Here is a 19934-nt window from a genome sequence, read left to right on the forward strand (position 1 = left end):
TTTCAGCTTTCTGAACAGCCGTAGACAAACTAGGACTACAAAGACATTATTTGAAAAGTTTTTTTATTGCACCATGGCCTATTATTGCCATATATGACCTGCAAAAATATGTAGGTCAAACAAAAACTCTTTTTGTCTAAATGAGCAGTTTTTGCTCAAAAAATGGCTACCAAGTGGACCAGAGTATATGGTGAATAAAAAATATGGCTAATTTCGGGTTTGGGCTGTCTCTGTGAGTACTTATAACAATTTAATTAACTTAAGGGGTCTTGAATTGAGAAATAACATTTTCTTGATCTTTTGCCATATAAGAAGTCATTGTACTATAAAAATATCCTTTAGGTTACAGAACTCAAAAGTACCTCGTTAGTCAAAACAGCTTTGATTGAAACCAAGCTCAGAAAACGACTTGTTTCAGTTTATGTCACATTACTACATCATAGTGTGAAGAAAGACCGCCTCTACAGAAGAAGATCAACACCTACTTCTACATCATGGCCTCTTTAGCCCCGCCCACCGATTCACGCATGTTATATAATAGTAAAAACTAAAAAGAAGCAAATAAAATGATAGAGGATTACAAGATGTTTTGAAGTGCCAAGTTGTGAAAAAACACAGTCTTGTCATTGCCTTCCTTGTGATCCTAACATTAAGAAAGTGTGGATGAAATTTATTTTTTAACGAAGTTCCAGTCAGATCACGTCAAGACACCGTTCACTTGTTCGCTTCAGTTTATTGCGAATTCGTTTTTAAACAAGTTCGACACAGGCTTTTTAGAGAGACTGAAAATAAGAGACTACATTAGAGTGAGTAACAGTGTTTTTACCATGTGTCACTATTGCTTTGTCTGTTACAGATACTGTAGCGCCGCAGTCAGATTGAATAGTTGTGATTTTCCGTTCTTTCCTTGCTTCCGCATTTATGGGGTTAATGCGGGATAGTGCACATAGAGAACGCTAATTTTGTTATTGTTTTGATCTAAGCCAACATCGGAAGTTTTCAAAACAATTTCACATATGTAATGCCGGGGACGTTGAAAATGATTTTAATATGCAAAACTGTTACCCAATCATTGCAGTGGGTCAAAGTCTTGAATGCTATCAAAACGGTGTGTTCGAAAGAGAGGGTCAAAAACAGGAGAGAAAATAGCTTATTACTTCTAAGTTAGGATGTCTTTTGATGTAAAAATCTTGATACCGTTATATATATATACAGTATATATATAAATGTATAAATGCTCTCTGAGGTCCACTAATAATGTTATAAATATTTTTACATATATATATATATATATATATATATATATATATATATATATATATATATATATGTATATATATAAATTTATAAATATAAATGCAGTTCATGACCTTTTAAAGCAAATTTCGGGTATATACTTTCCCCACATTCTTCACTCAAATCACTGCTATTAAGATACATCACTCATATTAAATCATGGTAATCAAGTACAATAGTATTAGAGTGGCAGTTTTTGCTCTTAAAATAGAGCACTTTCATCTAGAAAGTTCTCCATTGCTTGTTTCTTTGGAGACGGGGCACCTCTATGGATGACATGATGAACTAGATGACGAGAAAAGCGATCAGCCCCTCACCCCCAAAAGGAGAGGGAAAAAAATATCATGAACTTTTAATGAAAAGAAACGCATGTGACTGTACAAGTGCTGCAATTCATACTGAGTGGGAAGCTTAATTATACTGTAGATTAATACAGAATGAGTTGTCAGTGCCTGCACATATAATGGGAAAATCTCTTATCATAAATTCACAACCTCAAAACTGTGGAATTTAATGAAAGAATTAATGTGATTTTTTCCCCAGCAATTCAGTTGAAAGTACTCGATATGAATATCTAAAGAACAATATGTTGCCAATTACAGTTTAAATACATTTGCATATATGTATGTGAAGTGTCCAGCTAGTAGACACAGCGTTAATTATTAATATATTTTTTTTAAGAAAGGCTTTTAAAACTTATTCAAAAACTATGGCTCTGTTCCAAAACCTATTAGCTGCCTACGTATGCAACATTTTAAGCCTGCACAGGCATGCAAATCCTCTTCTAAAAAGTAGTAAGCATGATTATGCTGTATTGTGACTCAGTGATTTATAATAGATTTATTTACTATATTTTAATTTATAGCAACTATATAAAATCTAATCTAACTATACACTTTATCTTGGTAATCCCAGTATTATCAGAAACTTTTGGCTGCGATATAAATAAATAAACCACTGAATAGGGAATTTTTAATTGTTTTGCTCTTACTCCGCCAACTTTTTCAAAGTACCCTCCATGGCTGCCGAAGTGGATGAGCTGCTCGTTGAAGAACCATGTGAACTTGAGCTCCAGCGAGGAGTCGTAGGAAACCTGGCAGGGAAGAATGATGCTCTCGCCGACGGTCACATCCAGCGTGTTGGGAGCAGTTGTAATGATCGTTGGCTCTGGAAAACAATATATATCAATGGTTGCACATAAATACATTTCAAAAAGTACCATTGTGGAAATAAAACAAGCATTAACTTCTCTTTTTGTGAAGTCTTGAAAAGTCTTGACATTTATTCAGCAAGGATGCATTAAATTGGTCAAAAGTGACAGTAAATACATTTATAATGTTACAAAAGATTTCTATTTCAAATAAATGCTTTTTTAAAAACCTTTAATTCATCAAAGAATCCTTAAAAAAGTATCATGTTTCCACAAAAATAATAAGCAGCACTAGTGTTTCCAGCATTGATGATAATCAGAAATGTTTCTTGAGCAGCAAATCAACCTTGATTTCTGAAGGATCATGTGACACTGAATGATGCTGAAAATTCAACTTTTCCGTAAAAGGAATAAATTACATTTTAAAATATATTAAAACAGATAATTTATTTTAAATTGTAATAATATTTCAAAATATTAAGTATTTTTGATCAAATAGATGTAGCTTTGGTGAACATTAGAGACTTCTTTCAAACACACTGAAAATTTCTCTCCGACCCCAAACTTTTAAACGGTAGTGTATATTTGATTAATTACTCAACTGCCATAGAAATGTCTTTCTATTATCTTAATGTTAGGGATTTTCAAAGAAACATAATGTGATTCATTCTGATTAATTAAATTAATCAATCAGCAATGATTTCAAATAAACTTTTTTCTTTGAACGTTGCTCAAATGTCAAAATAAGATTCAGAGTCCAGTGCACAGAGCTCAACGACAGATGGCTAACAACTAACAGGGCAATATCTAGGGTGGATGAAGAGGTGAATAACCCATGAACGATCCATGAGCTCCACCATGTGTCACTGTCTGACCTTTGCTAAGCCCCAAATGTCCCAGAATGCACTACTCTGAAATACAGATAACACGCCACCAGTCCCGGCAGGGCCTGCGCCCAGCTCACTTTCTTTCCAAGTCAGTTTAGTTCACACACAGACTGGCGCCATTTCACAAGTGAATACGACATGCACGCCTGCTCCTCCACTTTCAGTGCAGCCTTGTGTAGAACAGGTGCATGAGAGCAGAAATCCGCTGCAGGTCGCTTTTGAGCCTCATGAGGGCGCTGTGTGTGTTTCGCTGAAATGTCCATCAGACTAAATTAAGCACGGTGAATGATACCCCAGAAGAGTGCAAATGTGAATGTCTGAAAGCAGACAGCACAAGCTTCCAATCTATGTGTGAGGATTCGATTCTAGAATTACAGGTCTCCGACACATGATACAGCCTTTCCCATCTCGACTGATATCAAACTGGAAAGGCAAAGCTAACAGGTGCGTTGCTATGGGTTTTGTGCGGAACACAATGAGAGGCTCGCTTCTTTTATTGTTTGGATGAGATCCCTCTCCGACTGTCTGTCAGATTCACACAATGGGATGACAATACGGCACTGCCTTTTATTCTGTCAGCTCTTCGCCTGGCAATTCAATTCAGAATTCAACAGCAGCGCCTTGAAGCCCAGAAAAGAGCATGTTACTCGCTCTTCTCCTGTAGGAACAGCACTTGTTGGAGGATTGGTTGAATAATGTACCTTTTTTACATCCCCAATACCTTCACCACTTTCATCCTGTTCTCCGTATAACGCTCCCATGTTATTGTTTGCCGTCTCTCATAGTAGACGGATGTCCCATGGCTCCCTTTGTTCTTCGCCATGGAAGTGGCTTGGGGTTTCCAAACAAGGCGGATTCCTCTATGGTCTATATTTAAACAAGCATCAGACTAAACTGAACAGGTGAAAAATTACAATTGTAAGTCAACGAGAAGCTATTAATACCTCCTATTGTAGTTGTAATGAATGAAACGTGCCTCAGTGAGGGTGTAGAGGGAATGTGCGGTTGCGCTGATCCACAAATTTGCACTTCAGACCAGAGCCCTGAACAGTGGTAGAAAAATCTCTGGAGTGAAACCTGAAAATTCATTCAAGGCAAAGCTGATACTGCTATCTTACAGTCGAGGTTGTAGAACTGGAGAAAATGCCTCTTATTACCCCGCTCCATCATCATTTGTGACAGATTGCATAGATAACCTCGTTTAAAAGACCTGACGCCCTCAAGCTCTCGTCGGCGTAATCTGAGTGATATCCTCTTTGCATAATACCTTGTTACTGTTACTGTCAGTCATTAAAGCTGTCGAGAGAAGACGAGACCCTATAGATTAACAGCGGCAATCCGTGGAAGCTTTCAGACCGATCCCATCACAGAAACGTCAGTGACCTCAAAAGTGTGTTCACACTTTTGAATTAATGGAGCTCCATCCATTTTGCCAATATCCTGCTCCATAGTGACTGAAAGAAGTTGACGGGAACGGAAAAACACAGCTACACAGTGATCAAGCAAGGTTAAATGGTCTGTAGATGTATCGTAGAGCCAGACTACATGTTATTCTTCTGTAATATTTCTACTTGAATATTGCAGTCTCATACAAGTGTTGCAGTCTCATATAGGCCTAAGTGTTCTGGGAGGCTCACAATGATTTGGCAGAAAAATTTGAGCAAAGCCAATGTGCAGATCTGTGCGACAGGCTCCTGCTGATTGTGTGAAGAAATCAAACTCAAACAAGGTCTTTGAACTATTAGCAAATAACACCTGTGACTGTCATTTATTTTAAATACGATTTTTCTGTATGTATTTTATGATAGCAATGCACGGCAATTTTTTTTTAAACTTAAAATAGTAAGTATTTATGCTGCCTTAAAATTTTAAGTTTAGTCAACTTGAAACGTGAAATTGAAGTAAGTGACAACTTGGATATTTGAGTTGACTAAACTTAAGATTTTAAGGCAGAACAAACTTACGTTTTAAAGTTTTTTTACAGTGAAGCTCTGAAAATGAATAAATTAATGTAATTACATCAGGAAAGACAATATACAGAAATTCTGTAAAATTCGTAATAAAAAATATGCAATTATATGAAACAAAGTATGTTCAACTTGCTTTTTATCTGCAATAAAAAATGAATCGAAGAAAACATTGTCATGCAGCACTGATGTCGAGTAAAGATAAAGCAACTAAAAATAAATGTTTTCCAGTCATTCAGTGTGTTTTATGAAAAACTCTAAGCCGCCATCAAAACACTGTTCCACAGAAGGAATAACAAAACTCAAAAGACACAAAATAGGACAAAACCTAAACTACATCACTAGAGAGACAACTGCCTGTCCATAGTAATGTATATGAATGAACTTCCAAAAATAAATAGGAACTTGTGTGAAATATAGATACACATTTTTATTTTGCCCTTTTTATTTATAGAGAACAGTGGAGAGAAAAGAGGGAATGGGATCAGGAAAAGTCATGAGCTTCATTCACACGATTACCAGGCGGCTACAAAAAATATAAGTGTACTTGACATGATTCTTAAGATTTTGACCAACAAAAAAATCTATACCATACTAAAATCGGTTATATATCTGCCCCCATTCTCCATGTCTTTTTTCTCTCCTCATGCTCACTCCAAATGACCAAGGCTCCTTATCTTCACTCCAATACCTCTGCAAAATCACACCAAAAGAAAGCTGACAAAAAGCCTGACCACTGCAACCTCTTCCAATTGAGTTTCCACCCTCCGCGATAACCTTGCGGATCTTGCAATCCCCCTTTTTTGAAGCTCGTACTCAGACAACTCGGGTCGAAAACATCACAAAGTAATAATTGAAATAGAGCCTCTTGGATATGTGCGCAATCTGTGATAGCTTTAGTCCTTTTTCAAAAGAGCCTTGGGTAAAATTCTATCAAATCACAAATATAAAAGCATTTAATAAAAAATTTAACTTTAGCCAAAATAAAAGTTTAATTGTCAAATGAGTAACAACACAGCAAAAAACAGTACTAGCTGACAATGGAACAATTGAACACCACTGAAAGAAAGAAATATTTAAAACATATATATTTTTAATTATAATGAATATTATTATTTTTAATTATAAAAATATAATATAATATAAAACATATATATATATATATATAAAAAAAAGAATAAGTACTAACAGCACAAGTCGAAATAAATTCAACCACAGTTTTATGTATGAAAGTGGCTAAACATCGATCTATTTACTTGTGCACTGCAACTTTAAGCCACATGTTGCTGGTGGGATAATTGTGTACGTTACATGCAACAGTGAGGCAACTCATTATGAGAATGATCTCTCACCAACTCTGATATCATTGTCCAACATCCAAACACATGATCTGATCCTCAGTTAATCTCTGTCCAGCAAAACTAATTTCTAATTAAGACTAATTAATCTAGGTAATATCCTCTCAGCGTTCTGATGATTGGGACATCAGCAGGGCTGACACAATGCTCCGTTTCCAACCGCTGTTTGCTGGGAGGGTTTACATGCAACTTATCCAGTGGGAATCTAATGTGACAGGTATTTTTCAGCCCTCATATCACCACAGTCAATTTAAATAAACCACTGTCATCTCCCATAAGGGTTGCGGCAGACGCTGATGTACACAGGCAAACCAGGTTTCCACTCCTAAATGAAATTGCAAATGTAAATGTCCCTGTCTTAGTCTCAGTGCATTATTAATAGTGACAGTTAGGTGCTAGATCATATAGGGGAACATTTGTACGTCAGCAAGGATGCAGCGACGCACGGCCCACGCAATCGAGAGTAAACGCTCAGGGTGGGTGTCAGATAGACGCCCGTGACACTCTCTCTGAAATATAAATCTGAAGATAATCGTGCAATTCATCCAGATAGAAAAAAAGATGCATCCTTCTCCTCAGGCTGATTGATAACCAATTTAATGGGCCGCTCCCCATCCTCAGACGCATTACAAAGTGTCTGGATAAATGTCATCAATAATGACAGAGCGGACATGTTTGAGGACTGCGTTAATGAAGAGAAATAATGGAATAAAAGGTGCGAGACGACGCAGCGAACAAACAGCACGCACAGGGCAGACAGGGACTCGAAGTAATGAGGCAGGCTGAGGACCAATCACAATCCCGTTAGACTCTTTTTTGACTTCAGTTTGAGTTGAAAGAGACATTATTGCTTTAGTGTGAAATCCAAAACCTGCAAATGAGAAATAAAACATCCTTTCAAGAGATAATTCTGTTTTTAGAGACGGATAATAATAATTATGATCCTGCTTTTCAACCTTTACGGTGTGAAATGATCTGTGGAATTTCATTCTTAAATTAAATATCTCCAGATTAAAGAATTCCACTCTTGATTAATTAAATATGTCAGTGTTAGAAAGTGAAAAAACGCGTGGCTGTACAACACTCGCACTGGTGAACAAAAGTGTTCTTTCGATGAAAGCACGGAGCAGAGACTCAACATAAAAGACTTATAAGATACTCATCCATCTCTCTCTCTGTCTAAGCTTCTCTGACTGCATATATATCATCTATAATGCAAGTAATGCATTTTTAAATTATTAACCAGCCGATGGGAACACAGACAAATTAAGATTTTACAAGTAAATGGCGGAGAAAACAAACGATTTGCCTGCATTAACAAATATCTGATTTATTATAGACAATATAAGCATTTATGTACCAGGTTGTTTTGGACTACCATAATTTTAAATAATTATGATCAGTGTGAGGGAATGTTACTTTTAAAAGTAATGCATTATAATATTACGTTACTCCCTAAAAGGCAAATAATTGTCTACTTGGTTACTTTTTATGGAAAGCAAAGTGTTGCGTTAATTCTGCATTACTGTGTCTCACCTGGGCTGGGCTTGCTTGTTTTTAATAACAAAATAAAAAGTTCTATTTTTTGGTAAAGTTAAACGTCCTTCACACCAAAAGTGAAAAGAAGAGAAGGGAGAGAAGTGAGAAGAAGAGAAGAAAGTTTAACACTATTAATTCCCCAATGAAAAAAAAGAAACACGATTGTGCTTTTTATCTAAATTCATCTCATTAGAATGGATGAATTGGATCATTGATGTTCAGCAGCAAGGACATTAGTTAATAAAGGGAGATTAAATACATAAAGTATATACATATTGGTTTCACTTTATTTTGATGGTCCCTTTAATGCATTCTGTTGACAATAAGTTATTTTGCACCTACATGTCTACTAGGTCTCAGTAGAGTGTTAGTAGAGTATTATTAGACTTGTAGGGTTAGGGTTAGAATAAGTTGACATGTAGTTGCAAAGTTACTTCTAGTTAGTGGAATGTCTGTTGGAGGATCATCAGAATAAAGTATTAGCAGATATTAAGCAGACAGTCTACTAATACTCTAATGAGAGCTAGTTGACATGTAGCTGCAAAGTTACTTAATAGTCAACAGAATGTTCAAAAAAGGTCCATCAAAATAAAGTCTTACCAACATAAACAAGTAATCTGATTACGCAACTTACGTTACTCATGCGTTTACTCCCAACACTGATTATGATTGCATATTATGATATAATTGAATTTGTGATTATGTTAATAGATCTTAAATGACAGAACCGGTTTCATCTGCATCAGCAGGTTCTCATTTTATTAGATAGATAGATAGATAGATAGATAGATAGATAGATAGATAGATAGATAGATAGATAGATAGATAGATAGATAGACATTTGTTCTCCTATGGACGTAATTTACACCAGGCAGCCTTATGGATCATCTCTAAATATAGAGGAATCAGCCATGTTAAAGAATAATGATATGACTCATGCAAAAGACATTTGCATTTGCATCTTAAAAAAGGGCAAATGAAACAATCAAAGCGGTCACTATAGCAACCACTAAAAGGAGAACTGCCTCCAAGGTGCTTTATTAGTGAGCTGTGGAGCTGGTGTCTGAAGACAAAAAAATGGATTGAACTTTTAAGTAAACATGACAACACGCTCAGTCACAACAGATTTGTTTTTATGTCGGACTGTTTTTTGGGGGGAGGAAACTGCATTAAACTTTAAATCAAGAACAAACACGTCAAGTGTGGACTATGTGATCTCATTAGTATTCGCAGGTGTTCAAACGTACACGTTTTTTATTTGGGCAGATATTTATTGGTTCAACATCAATGTATGGACAACATATACAATTTAAAACCTTTTAAAAAACACTAGCTGGAACTGAAATAACTGATTTTCTTTACAGTGAAAAACTATATCTAGAGAAAATATTTGATGAAAAAAAGTTCAATTTATACATTTCCATGACTTAATATTTTATTAGTTTCATATTACTTTTATATAGTTTTTTCCATTCCAGAATGGAATGAAGTAGCTTAAATGTCCAAGCAGGTAAACAAGCTTAAAATAAATATAGAGGCATTAAAGATTTAATTAATCTTGATTTTCATATAAACAATCAAATATATTGCAATATAACAATATAATATATATAAAGTTGTATTCACATAAAATAACTGACATTTTAGAAGCTATCCATTCAGTATGTTATGAATACTACTGTGGTTGTGTTTTTTTTGTTTTGTTTTGCAGAAGGTTTTAGCTTGGCTCTAACAGTGTCTACAGTAGTTTGGACTGTATGGTATAATTATGGTTGTTATTTTGCTGATGCAGCATGTGTACACTCTTCTGACATACTAATGGAAAGAAAATGGACGTTGATATATAGCTGCCAATGGCGTATCACTTCTTTTGACATCTTTGGCATGTGAAAAGTGCCCAGCCTCATCGCATCTATCTATCAATCGTGTTTAAGGATCTCTGCCCCAGTCCATCTATCTATAAATCCCATTTACTCAACCCACGTTCCCCCTGTGTCATGTCAATAAGTTGATAACATAATACATACGAATATAAAATGAAAGGGACTCAATATTTATTGAGTTTTTGATGGATCTCCCCTTGACATGCAATGATTTAGGGTTTCAATGCCTGACAAAGGTTAATGAAGTAGACTAAAACCTCATACTTAAGGCACAAGAAACTGCAGTTTGAGAAATTATCCACTTCTAAAAGAACCTGAATGAGGCAATAAATATAGAGCTTTTTATAGACATGTAGTTTTGCTTCTTGCAGGATTACATTAAAATGAGGCTCCTGAATGTTTGTTAAGGACACTTAAAAGACTTTCTATAAAATGGCTGGAAACCCACTGCTTTTGATAGCCGTGCTGAAAAAGGCTGGTAAAAGATGGTTTTATTACAGCAAGTCTGAAATGTAAAGCTAAAATATATTTAAAACAATTTTTTGTATGATCTGCCACAATATTAGTGGGTTGTGGGGTGGCGGCCAAACGCTGCTATACGATAGCTTAAATTATGACTATAAAAAAAGCTATGAATATGAAAGAAAATCCCAATTCAGACAGATTAATTTTCCCAGAGGAGTTTAGGTAAAATTGTTTTAGAGTGTGACTTTATCCCTCAGAACAATTTACACACTGTTCTTCAGCTACCTTGGGCGACCTCTGAGAAATATAATCCCGATTAGATAGGAATGTCTGTGATTTTGGTATATTATTTTTTTCACAGTAGTTCTCATTTATTTTGACCTTCGCCAAATACTGTAACTAAGCTAAATTTGTAGTCGTGCTGCCTGTTTCACCTTCATAATGAATTTTTGCCAACTTTTTTGTCAAATGACAGTTGGTGGCCTATCCAATTCAAAATCAGAGAATTAAATCAAAAAGGAGAATCTCTGGAATTAAAACAGACGTATTTTTTTTTTTATTGTATTATGTTATAATTAATTGCATCTTTTATTCAGTTGGTTTTAATGGGTATACCTTCTGTAAACTGCCACATACAGACATAAGACATTCCTATCTTCAGGGTTTCGCAAAATTTTTAAATGAATATGTTGGAACTGAATTGGCCAAACCACACAGGAATTGGAATTGGAATTTTAATTTGCAATGAAACTGAAGGATTTGTCAAGCATCAAAAATGAGAAAATTGCAGTAACTGTATTTGTCAGAACTGAATGGTTTTGAATTCAAATCAATTTAATAATTTTCTTAAATTCATCCAGTTTGGAATTTCAGAAGCATTCTCAATAGAAATCTGTTGATAAAAGCATAAAGAGATCCCAATTCCAACTGAGTCTGTATATGAAATCAGAGGCGTCCCGTGTTATTAAATCATAACTTACATGCTGTTTAGAAAACGAATCTGTCCAAATATTGCTCAAGAGAAAGAGGAAGGAACAGAGAGCGATAAGGGAGGTAAAACACACACGTTGCAGAGGGTATGGAGACCTCCACTGAGTTGTGCTTACATCCTGAAAATCCAGCCAGCCTTAGAACACTCCTAAGTGAACATGCTCGGCACCGCACACCCACCTCTCATTCATATTTAATACAGCATAATAACTCACTGCTCCAGTGACTCAACACAACTGTGATCTGGGTCCCTCCGGGTTCCCCATGCTGGTGTTCTGACACTACACTCCTTCATCTCATTAGGAAATAAAAGGATTCCCCTTGGCTAAGATCAGATAGCTTTGGAAGGTATATTCTACTTAGACATAATACAGATAAGCATGCTGAAAAGACGTAATGCGACTTGGGTGGATGTATGATGCAGAATTTACTGTACACGGTTAAAATAGAGGTTCTTTATTGGCATTCATGGTTCCATAAATAATATTAACATCCATGGAACCTTTCCATTGTACAGAGAACTTTGTATTGAAAAAAAGGTTGTTTAGATTCTTAAAATGTTAGAAAAGAATGGCTATTTTAAGAACGGGTCAATGAAAAGTTGATTTTCTATAGATCTTCAATTGAGCTTCTATAGGTACATTCGCACCACTGGAACTGGGAATAATTTTAGTAATAGTAATAGGACTAAATAAGCTCTAACCTCAGTTATACTATGGAGGAAATCCAACGTTACTTTGAAGGCTAAAAAGTGAAACATGAGTATGTATTTCTCCTCAACTAGCCACTTTGGGCATCAACCACATGGCAAACGCTATAATACTTTTTCATATACCGTTTACTTTCTTTTTTTTAACAGTTCTATCTAAAATTGTATTAGACAGGACTGTTAAACTGATCGTAAACTAATGAAAACGGAGAATGGAGTGCTGTGTGCTCAAGCTGGTGTTCTCAGCGGTGTCAAAATAAAAGTCCCACACAACAACCAGAGCGCAGGGCGTAAGTTACGGCTTACGTCACTTAAATGGCCCTAGGGGAAAATGTAGCTCTCGGATCACCTTGGTGGTTAGTTCCTATAACTACCAGGTATGGCATTGCTATGAAAACCCCCTAGTGAAATCTTTATTTTTAAAAGTTTAATCCATTAATAATCCATTAAATATATGTCAGAAGAGACTATATTAGTCTCAAAGACTGCAAAATAACTGAATTCAAGCAAATACCTTTAATAAGCAGGTTCCCTGAGCTGCTCGCTTCGCCAAACTGGTTACGGGCGACACATGTGTACGTGCCAGCGTCCGATTTGGTGGCGTTGGATATCCGAAGGCTTCCACTCTCCAATATAGCAATTCTGCATGGCAAACATACACACACATGATAATATTACTTCAGACAGCTTCTGTGACTTTAGGCCAGCAATCAACAAAAGCAATTTATTTTTTGACAGAATAAAAGTACAACGACAGGTTTTGTAGAGACTTCTGGAAAGATTGTAAGTGTGTGATGCAAGACGATCTAGACGTTTTTACAGAGACCATTTCAGGAAAAATAGTGCAATTTCTGGACAGTTTTGAAGGTTTTTCAGCCTTAGCACCTTGCTATGAATCTTTTGTCTTGTCATCTCAAACCCCCACCTTAAATCAACTGCTGTCAACATTTTTTTAAGAGGAATAAGAGTGGTGCTGAAATTTTGTGTTTCTGTTTTTTTTTTTTCAGAAAAAAATATTTGGAAGGAGTATTTGGACAAGTTTTCAATGCTGCTAGGATATCCTTCCATTTGCAATTTAGAATAATATATTCGCTTTTATACTTAAATACGGATCCTTGAACCATAATCAAACCAATGTAAATTTTAACATCCGGCATCTGTTTTTATGTAGGTCAATGGTAAAATCAGTTCAAAAATTCAAATATTAAATTATCTTTAAACCTTGTGCACACACACATAAAAGGGTCTTAAAAACACATCCTCAAAGATTAAACACATGATGTGGAGACCTTGTGGATGAAGAAGAAAAATAGGGAGGGCTTCATTAATTCATGATGCCATTCTAATTATTTGAGCCACAACGCTCAAGAAGGAGTGAGCCATAAGCAAGTTTTGAGAAAAAAAAGGGGGTTGGGGGGAGAGAAAAAAACAACATGGTGCCATATTATAGATGGTACTATTTTGAAAACCTGTGATAGCTTGGGGGAAGAGATGTTTAATTGGTGTGGACAAAGCATTGAATATAAAAAATCCATTTCCACACACTGAATTTCATTAATGACTCTAGGAAGACCCCAATAAATAATATATTTCTAATTAACACAGCTGAAGGGTGTCAAATGTAATGATAATTTTGTGAACACACTGTAAAAGAGAGTAATACACACAAAGGTCTAAAAACACACAATGGTGAGATGTGATGTTTTCTGTACACATGCAATACACATATTTTAGGCTATTTCAGCTTCATCCATTACTAGTAGGAGCATAAAATCAAACTTACACTTGTGCAATCTTCTTAGACTAGCATTTTCAGTAGAATGGGGAGTAATTTTCCATGGGGCAATGCCATAGGATGGCAGCAGTAAAATGTGTTTACTGAGTGTGAAGAACTTGACTAGACTGCACAAAGCCCTGCCATGAACTCCACTGAACACCTTTGGGATGAATTGAACATCAGTGCTTGACCTCAGTGCCAGAGAAAATCCCTGCAGCCATGTTCCAACAGTCTAGTGGAAAGCCTTCAGCGTCTTTTACCTTAGTGGAAAAATTGACCAACAATCCCCAAAGTAATGTAATTTATTTTTGAGGTAATCTGAGAACTTCATATGGTGAAACATTCATCTCATCCATATATTTTTATGAATATACTGCACAAAAGCTCCGTCGTAAGAATTGTTTAATGATTTTAAAAGAAGCTTCTTGCTCAAAATACAGTAACATAATATTGTGAAATATTATTACAATTAACTTTTTTCTTTTTTAATATATTTTTTTTTAAATATAATTTATTCCTGTGATGATTCCAAAGCTGAATTTCCAGCATCATGACTCCAATGTCACATGATCCTTCAGAAATCAGAAATATGCTGATATGGAGCTCAAGAAACAGTTCTTATTATTGTTAAAAAACATTTGTGCTGCCTAATATTTTTGTGGAAAACACATGATATATGTTTTTTCAGGATTCTTTAATGAATAGAGAATTTAAAAGAACAGCATTTATTTGAAATAGAACATTATGTAACATTATAAATGTCTTTACAGTTACTTTTCATCAACTTACTGCATCCTTGCTGAATAAAAGTTTAAATTTCTTTTCTTTCCGACCACAAACTTTTGAATGGCAATGGCATATATTTTCACAGACAGGAAGGTCCCATATTTGGCAGGTCACAATAAAGCAGGTAAAATACAGTTTATCAGTAACAGTGGTGAAACATTCCCTTTCTTCCTCGCTTCTCTGTTATGCACCCTACCTCCAGAGACTGCCAACAAATAGGCCAGCACATTGTCTTATCTAGATCAAGGAATGACCTGCTTTTGTGCAGCTCTCCAGCTGTTGGTGAAGCTTTATGAGTTATGATATATATTTGTTTTCCATTCTCCTTATAATACTCTTCCTGTCTCTTCCCACCTTTATACAGTTTGTTCAGTTATACAAGGACAAATATTTGACATATGGAGGATGTGCATGGATTTCAGATTCTGGAGTCAGAAAATAAAGTGAGGCCACCAGAAATGAAAAACCACATCTCAATTGTTTGCCTAGACAGCCATTCCAGGAGAAATCTCCCATTTTATCACGAGAAAATACGGTCACACTTTAGACATTCTACTAACTATTAGTAACTTTGCAACTACATGTCAACTAACTCTTATAAGTAGAATGTAGTAGACTGTTAGGTTAAGATTAGGTGTTAGGGTTTGGGTTGGTAAAATAAGTTGACATTTAGTTGAAAAGTTACTTAGTCAGTAGAATGTCTGTTGGCAGACCATCAAAATAAAGTGTTCCTGAAACGAATATTACATGGTTCCTGTAAAATTGCAGAAGAGTTCTCAAAAATATCGGTTTGCCAGGATAACTGCAATCAAAAGACAGAGATCTCAATATAAACTCAAACATTTCTCATCAAATGATCAAATATGAGCTTTGCTATTCACATACATTTTTATTCTATGAAATGTGTTTCCAGTTTTGTTTCTCCTATGGAAATTTAGAAGAAACACAAAATTTAATAAAATTTTCCTCTGGCTGATCATTATCATGGGATACTGGCTTGTTTAAACCAGCAACATTCGGCTATGCTGATCCACCAGCAAGAGCATTCAAGGGTTAGTTCACCCAAAAATGAAAATTCTGTCAGTAATTACTCACCCTCATGTTGTTCCTACCCCGAACGAAGACCTTCGTTCATCTTTGGAACACAAAATAAAGATAGTTTTAATTAAATCTGAGAGCTGGATCACTCCTCCATAGGCTTATAAGGAATGAAACTTGTTCCCCGAAAAGTTATTAAAGACATCGTTACAATAGTCCAAGTGACTACAGTGGCTCAATCTTAAGTCTATCAAACGACGGGAATACTTTTTGTGCGAAAACCCCCCCAAAATAACGACTTTATTTCAACTATTCATTTCCTTCTCTCTGGGCCTCGAGTCAGTTCACTAGTGTAATAGCGTAAGCTTCTGTGTTGTACTGTACGTCACACGCATCACACACATGACCAGCGTCGGCCAATTGTGAGCCGACGCTATCACACTACGTGAACTGACTTGAGGCCCACAGAGAAGGAAATTAATAGTTGAAATAAAGTCGTTATTTTTGGGGGGGTTTTCGCACAAAAAGTATTCTCATTGCTTGATAAACTTAAGATTGAGCCACTGTAGTCACTTGGACTATTTTAATGATGTCTTTAATAACTTTTCGGGGAACAAGTTTCAATCCCTTAGCAGCCTATGGAGGAGTGATCCAGCTCTCAGATTTAATCAAAAATATCTTAATTCGTGTTCCGAAGATGAAAGAAGGTCTTACGGGGTTGGAACAGCATGAGGGTGAATAAATACTGACAGAATTTTCATATTTGGGTGAACTATCCCTTTAACCAGTATAAACCAGCGTGAAAATTCATAAGCTGACCTTAGCAGAGTAAGCAAACCTGACGGACTCATTCTGACATTGATGAATTCAAACAGAGGAGACTCCTAAGGTTGGTGAGGCAGTCCGTGGTCTTGAACATACTTAGAAAGCACATCTATTCTTGGACAGGCACAGCCAGGCTCTCTATCCAGTCTGAGAGGACGAAAACTATCAATAATTCACCAGCGAGATGAACCTGAGTGCCGGTCTCCTCATCTCCCGTTCGTAACAGCTAATAAGGACAGCTGTAAATCTTCTAGCAGGATACGAGCCTGTATGACACAGCTCTGCTGAGCAGCTTAAAGAGAGGCACTATGATTTCAGGGAATTCTCAAATCTCCCCAGAAGTGTGCTTAGAGTTGGTACAAAGACAACCATGCCACAGAGGCAAACGAGAGCTATTATGTATTTTTATGTTTTGCGGGGGAAGACAGATAGGAGGGCATTAATAAGATTCATCCTGTAGGAGCTTTCCTCTGGAAATCATAAACTGGACAGCATGTGCTAAATGCTTAATGTCTCTTCTGGCTGTTGTCTGGCAAAAAGTCTTCGCCAGAAACCTCTGTCAATTGGCTTAAATCACTGCTGAATTTGTTAACGCACCTCTCCTGAGTCCCTTTTTATTATATATATATTTTTTTGTGAATGTAAGAATGGGACAAAAGGCATAATTCTGAAAATCTTGTAATGAGTGGAAGAACATGACCTTAATATCTGTTAGTATATTCTTTTTCATTTCAAAACATTTGCTCCTGAAATGGAAGCATGAGTGGAATAATAAAAATTCTGTTGACTTTGCGGAGGCATTTTCAGTCTGAGCACATCACTTAATAAACTTCAACAAGCTCTTAAACCCGCTCTTCAGAATTTCATCCACTTAACGCTAGGTCATACAGAACAGCGGTGCAAGGTGAAATAAAAATGTTTGTAGTTTTAAGATAAACAATTTCAAAAGGGATGAAATTATTTTTTTGTTACAAATAATATTTCATTCACCACTTCGCCTTTGACAACACTGAGGAAATCATGACTATTCAATCAGTAATAACTCAAGTATTCTCGTATATATATATATATATATATATATATATATATATATATATATATATATATTATAACCTGCAAAGTAACAAGTGATCCATCTCTGTTAAATCAGTAACCAACAAAAATTCTGTTTAAATCTATCTATCTATCTATCTATCTATCTATCTATCTATCTATCTATCTATCTATCTATCTATCTATCTATCTATCTATCTATCTATCTATCTATCTATCTATCTATCTATCTATTATTTTTAAATTCTAAATGAACAACAATAAACTGGATAAATTAGAATAAACTAAAAATTAATCAGTATTTTGAAAATGTCAATCCGATTCTCTAGTGAAATTATTCATTTGTCACCACCTACTGGTGTCCTGATACAACCTGCAAAAAGAGTCACTAAAAAGCCCCATATACGGAGCCCCTAAAGGAAAATGGGAGGAAAAATAATGTTAACGCTTTTGTGTTCTCACGCAAATGTTTTACGTTCCCCCAAGAAACTTTGCGATCGCTCGCAAAATGTTTGCATTCCCCTGAGAAACGTTGCTTTCGCTCGAAAGAATTCTTTGCGTGGTTACGAACGAACGCAAAACATTTGCGAGAGAACGCAAAAGCATTGCCAAATCATTTTTCCTCCCATCTCATATTTTTCTTCATGTCCCTTTAGGGGCTCCGTATTATGCAAATATTTATCTATTAAAAAATAAATAAATACGTAGTCTAAAATGCAATAAAAAGATATAGAAAAGTTTAAAATGTTTATAAAGTATTTAAAAAATATATATATAATGCCTTTGCTATAAATGCTCTAAGAGAATATCCAGTAACAGGTTAAAGTCTGGTTTGTCTTAAGTCGTTTCCTGTAAAGAAGCTTTCATGCGGATAGAGATTTGCAGACGAAGCAAAGTCATTAATTTTTCAATTGGCAGCAACATGAGTTAAAGTGAACACTGGCATTCCCAATAAAAAATTCAGAAGAGTTGAACTCATGCAACAAGCAGCAGTGTGATGCGGCGACAATAAACCAGGCAAAGTTGAATAGTGACCAACAGTAGAGACTCGACAACCCACAGCGTTTGAATCGCTAACAGTGTGAATGGAGCTCAAGTTTAAAGGCAAAAGCTCATAAATAATGTTGCATATTTGTACGAGCTCACAGATATGACCCAGGACAGCAGATTTAAGCGGGTTGCATTTAAGCTCTCCTGCACTAACTGGCCTCCTCTGACCTACCTGGAGGTTGTGTTCCATCAGTGATGTTTTTAAAAACATTTACCGAGGACCCAGAGGGAGGGTTATGAAGCAGGGCAAGGCAGCGTCTACAGAAGGACCAGATAGGTCGTTTTATCCTCCAAATGGGGCACAAGGCTTGACCCAAACGTGAAGGGCTGATCTATGTTGAGGGCTAATACCCTAAAGAGGTGTGTGAGAGAGCTCCTGGCGTTACTGAGATGGATCATGTGTCCATATCTCAGTAGGCCTTCTGCTGGGAAGAGCGTTTGATAAACTGACGACCTTGTCAGTTGGATAAATAAACCGAGGGAGGCAGAAACAGGTCATTTCGGATCACGCTCTGTCAAGAGATCTGTTTACGGGAAGCCACCTTGATGAGCTTACCTTTGCTTTCGACTGCTCAACCTCAAGGTTAGTCGGCAATTACTGCCACAAGAAAAAAAAGAGCCTTCCAATGAGTTTCACCGTTATCACTAGAACAACAGAGCAATCACTTGTTGGATAAGAGAAGGGAAAAATGGGACATGGAAAGGTTGTCTTCTGACACTTTTCCAATAGCCAGGTAATTGATATTGATTTTTTTTAGTGTATACGAGTCAATGTTTCTTAAGACATAACATTCATTACCGCCGCATCACACTCACATAACCGTGTCAAACTTTTACGAATTACAGCATCTATCTAGTCTGACTTACTGTTAATGTGGTATAGTTGCATTTATAATGCAGGGCTTATTGATTAAGTTCGGTATAAATCAGCAATACGGAGAAAGACATCGATTTGTTCGGAATGCACTGATATATAAAGGCAAAAATATGAAGTGAAGTAAATCCAATGTGCCATGAGCTCAACATCTGTGCTCCAAATTTGGGGCATATTTACAAGACAAACCACTGAAATTGGCTCACACAGAATTCACCCGTGGCTTTTATCTAAGTCTTCACGACAGGCATTATTTGGTTTGTCAGTCAGAGACGGCTCTTGGGTTT

The 19934-nt window shown here is 36.1% G+C and overlaps 1 protein-coding gene across 2 annotated transcripts in view; it reads right to left on the minus strand.

Annotated features, from left to right (window-relative positions):
* cntn4 (contactin 4) overlaps positions 1–19934 on the minus strand; it is a 170390-nt gene that overhangs the window by 12367 nt on the left and 138089 nt on the right. For both annotated transcript variants that reach the window (XM_077197996.1, XM_077197995.1), the window contains exons 12-13: positions 12759–12886; positions 2288–2463 (exon numbers count right to left, since the gene is read on the minus strand). In XM_077197996.1, the coding sequence (XP_077054111.1) occupies positions 2288–2463; positions 12759–12886 (304 nt within the window). The remainder of the gene's footprint in view (positions 1–2287; positions 2464–12758; positions 12887–19934) is intronic.

Source organism: Siphateles boraxobius, unplaced genomic scaffold (assembly GCF_051911475.1).
Source record: "Siphateles boraxobius isolate OS27281-9 unplaced genomic scaffold, OSU_SipBor_1 41, whole genome shotgun sequence".
Taxonomy (NCBI): Eukaryota; Metazoa; Chordata; class Actinopteri; order Cypriniformes; family Leuciscidae; genus Siphateles; species Siphateles boraxobius.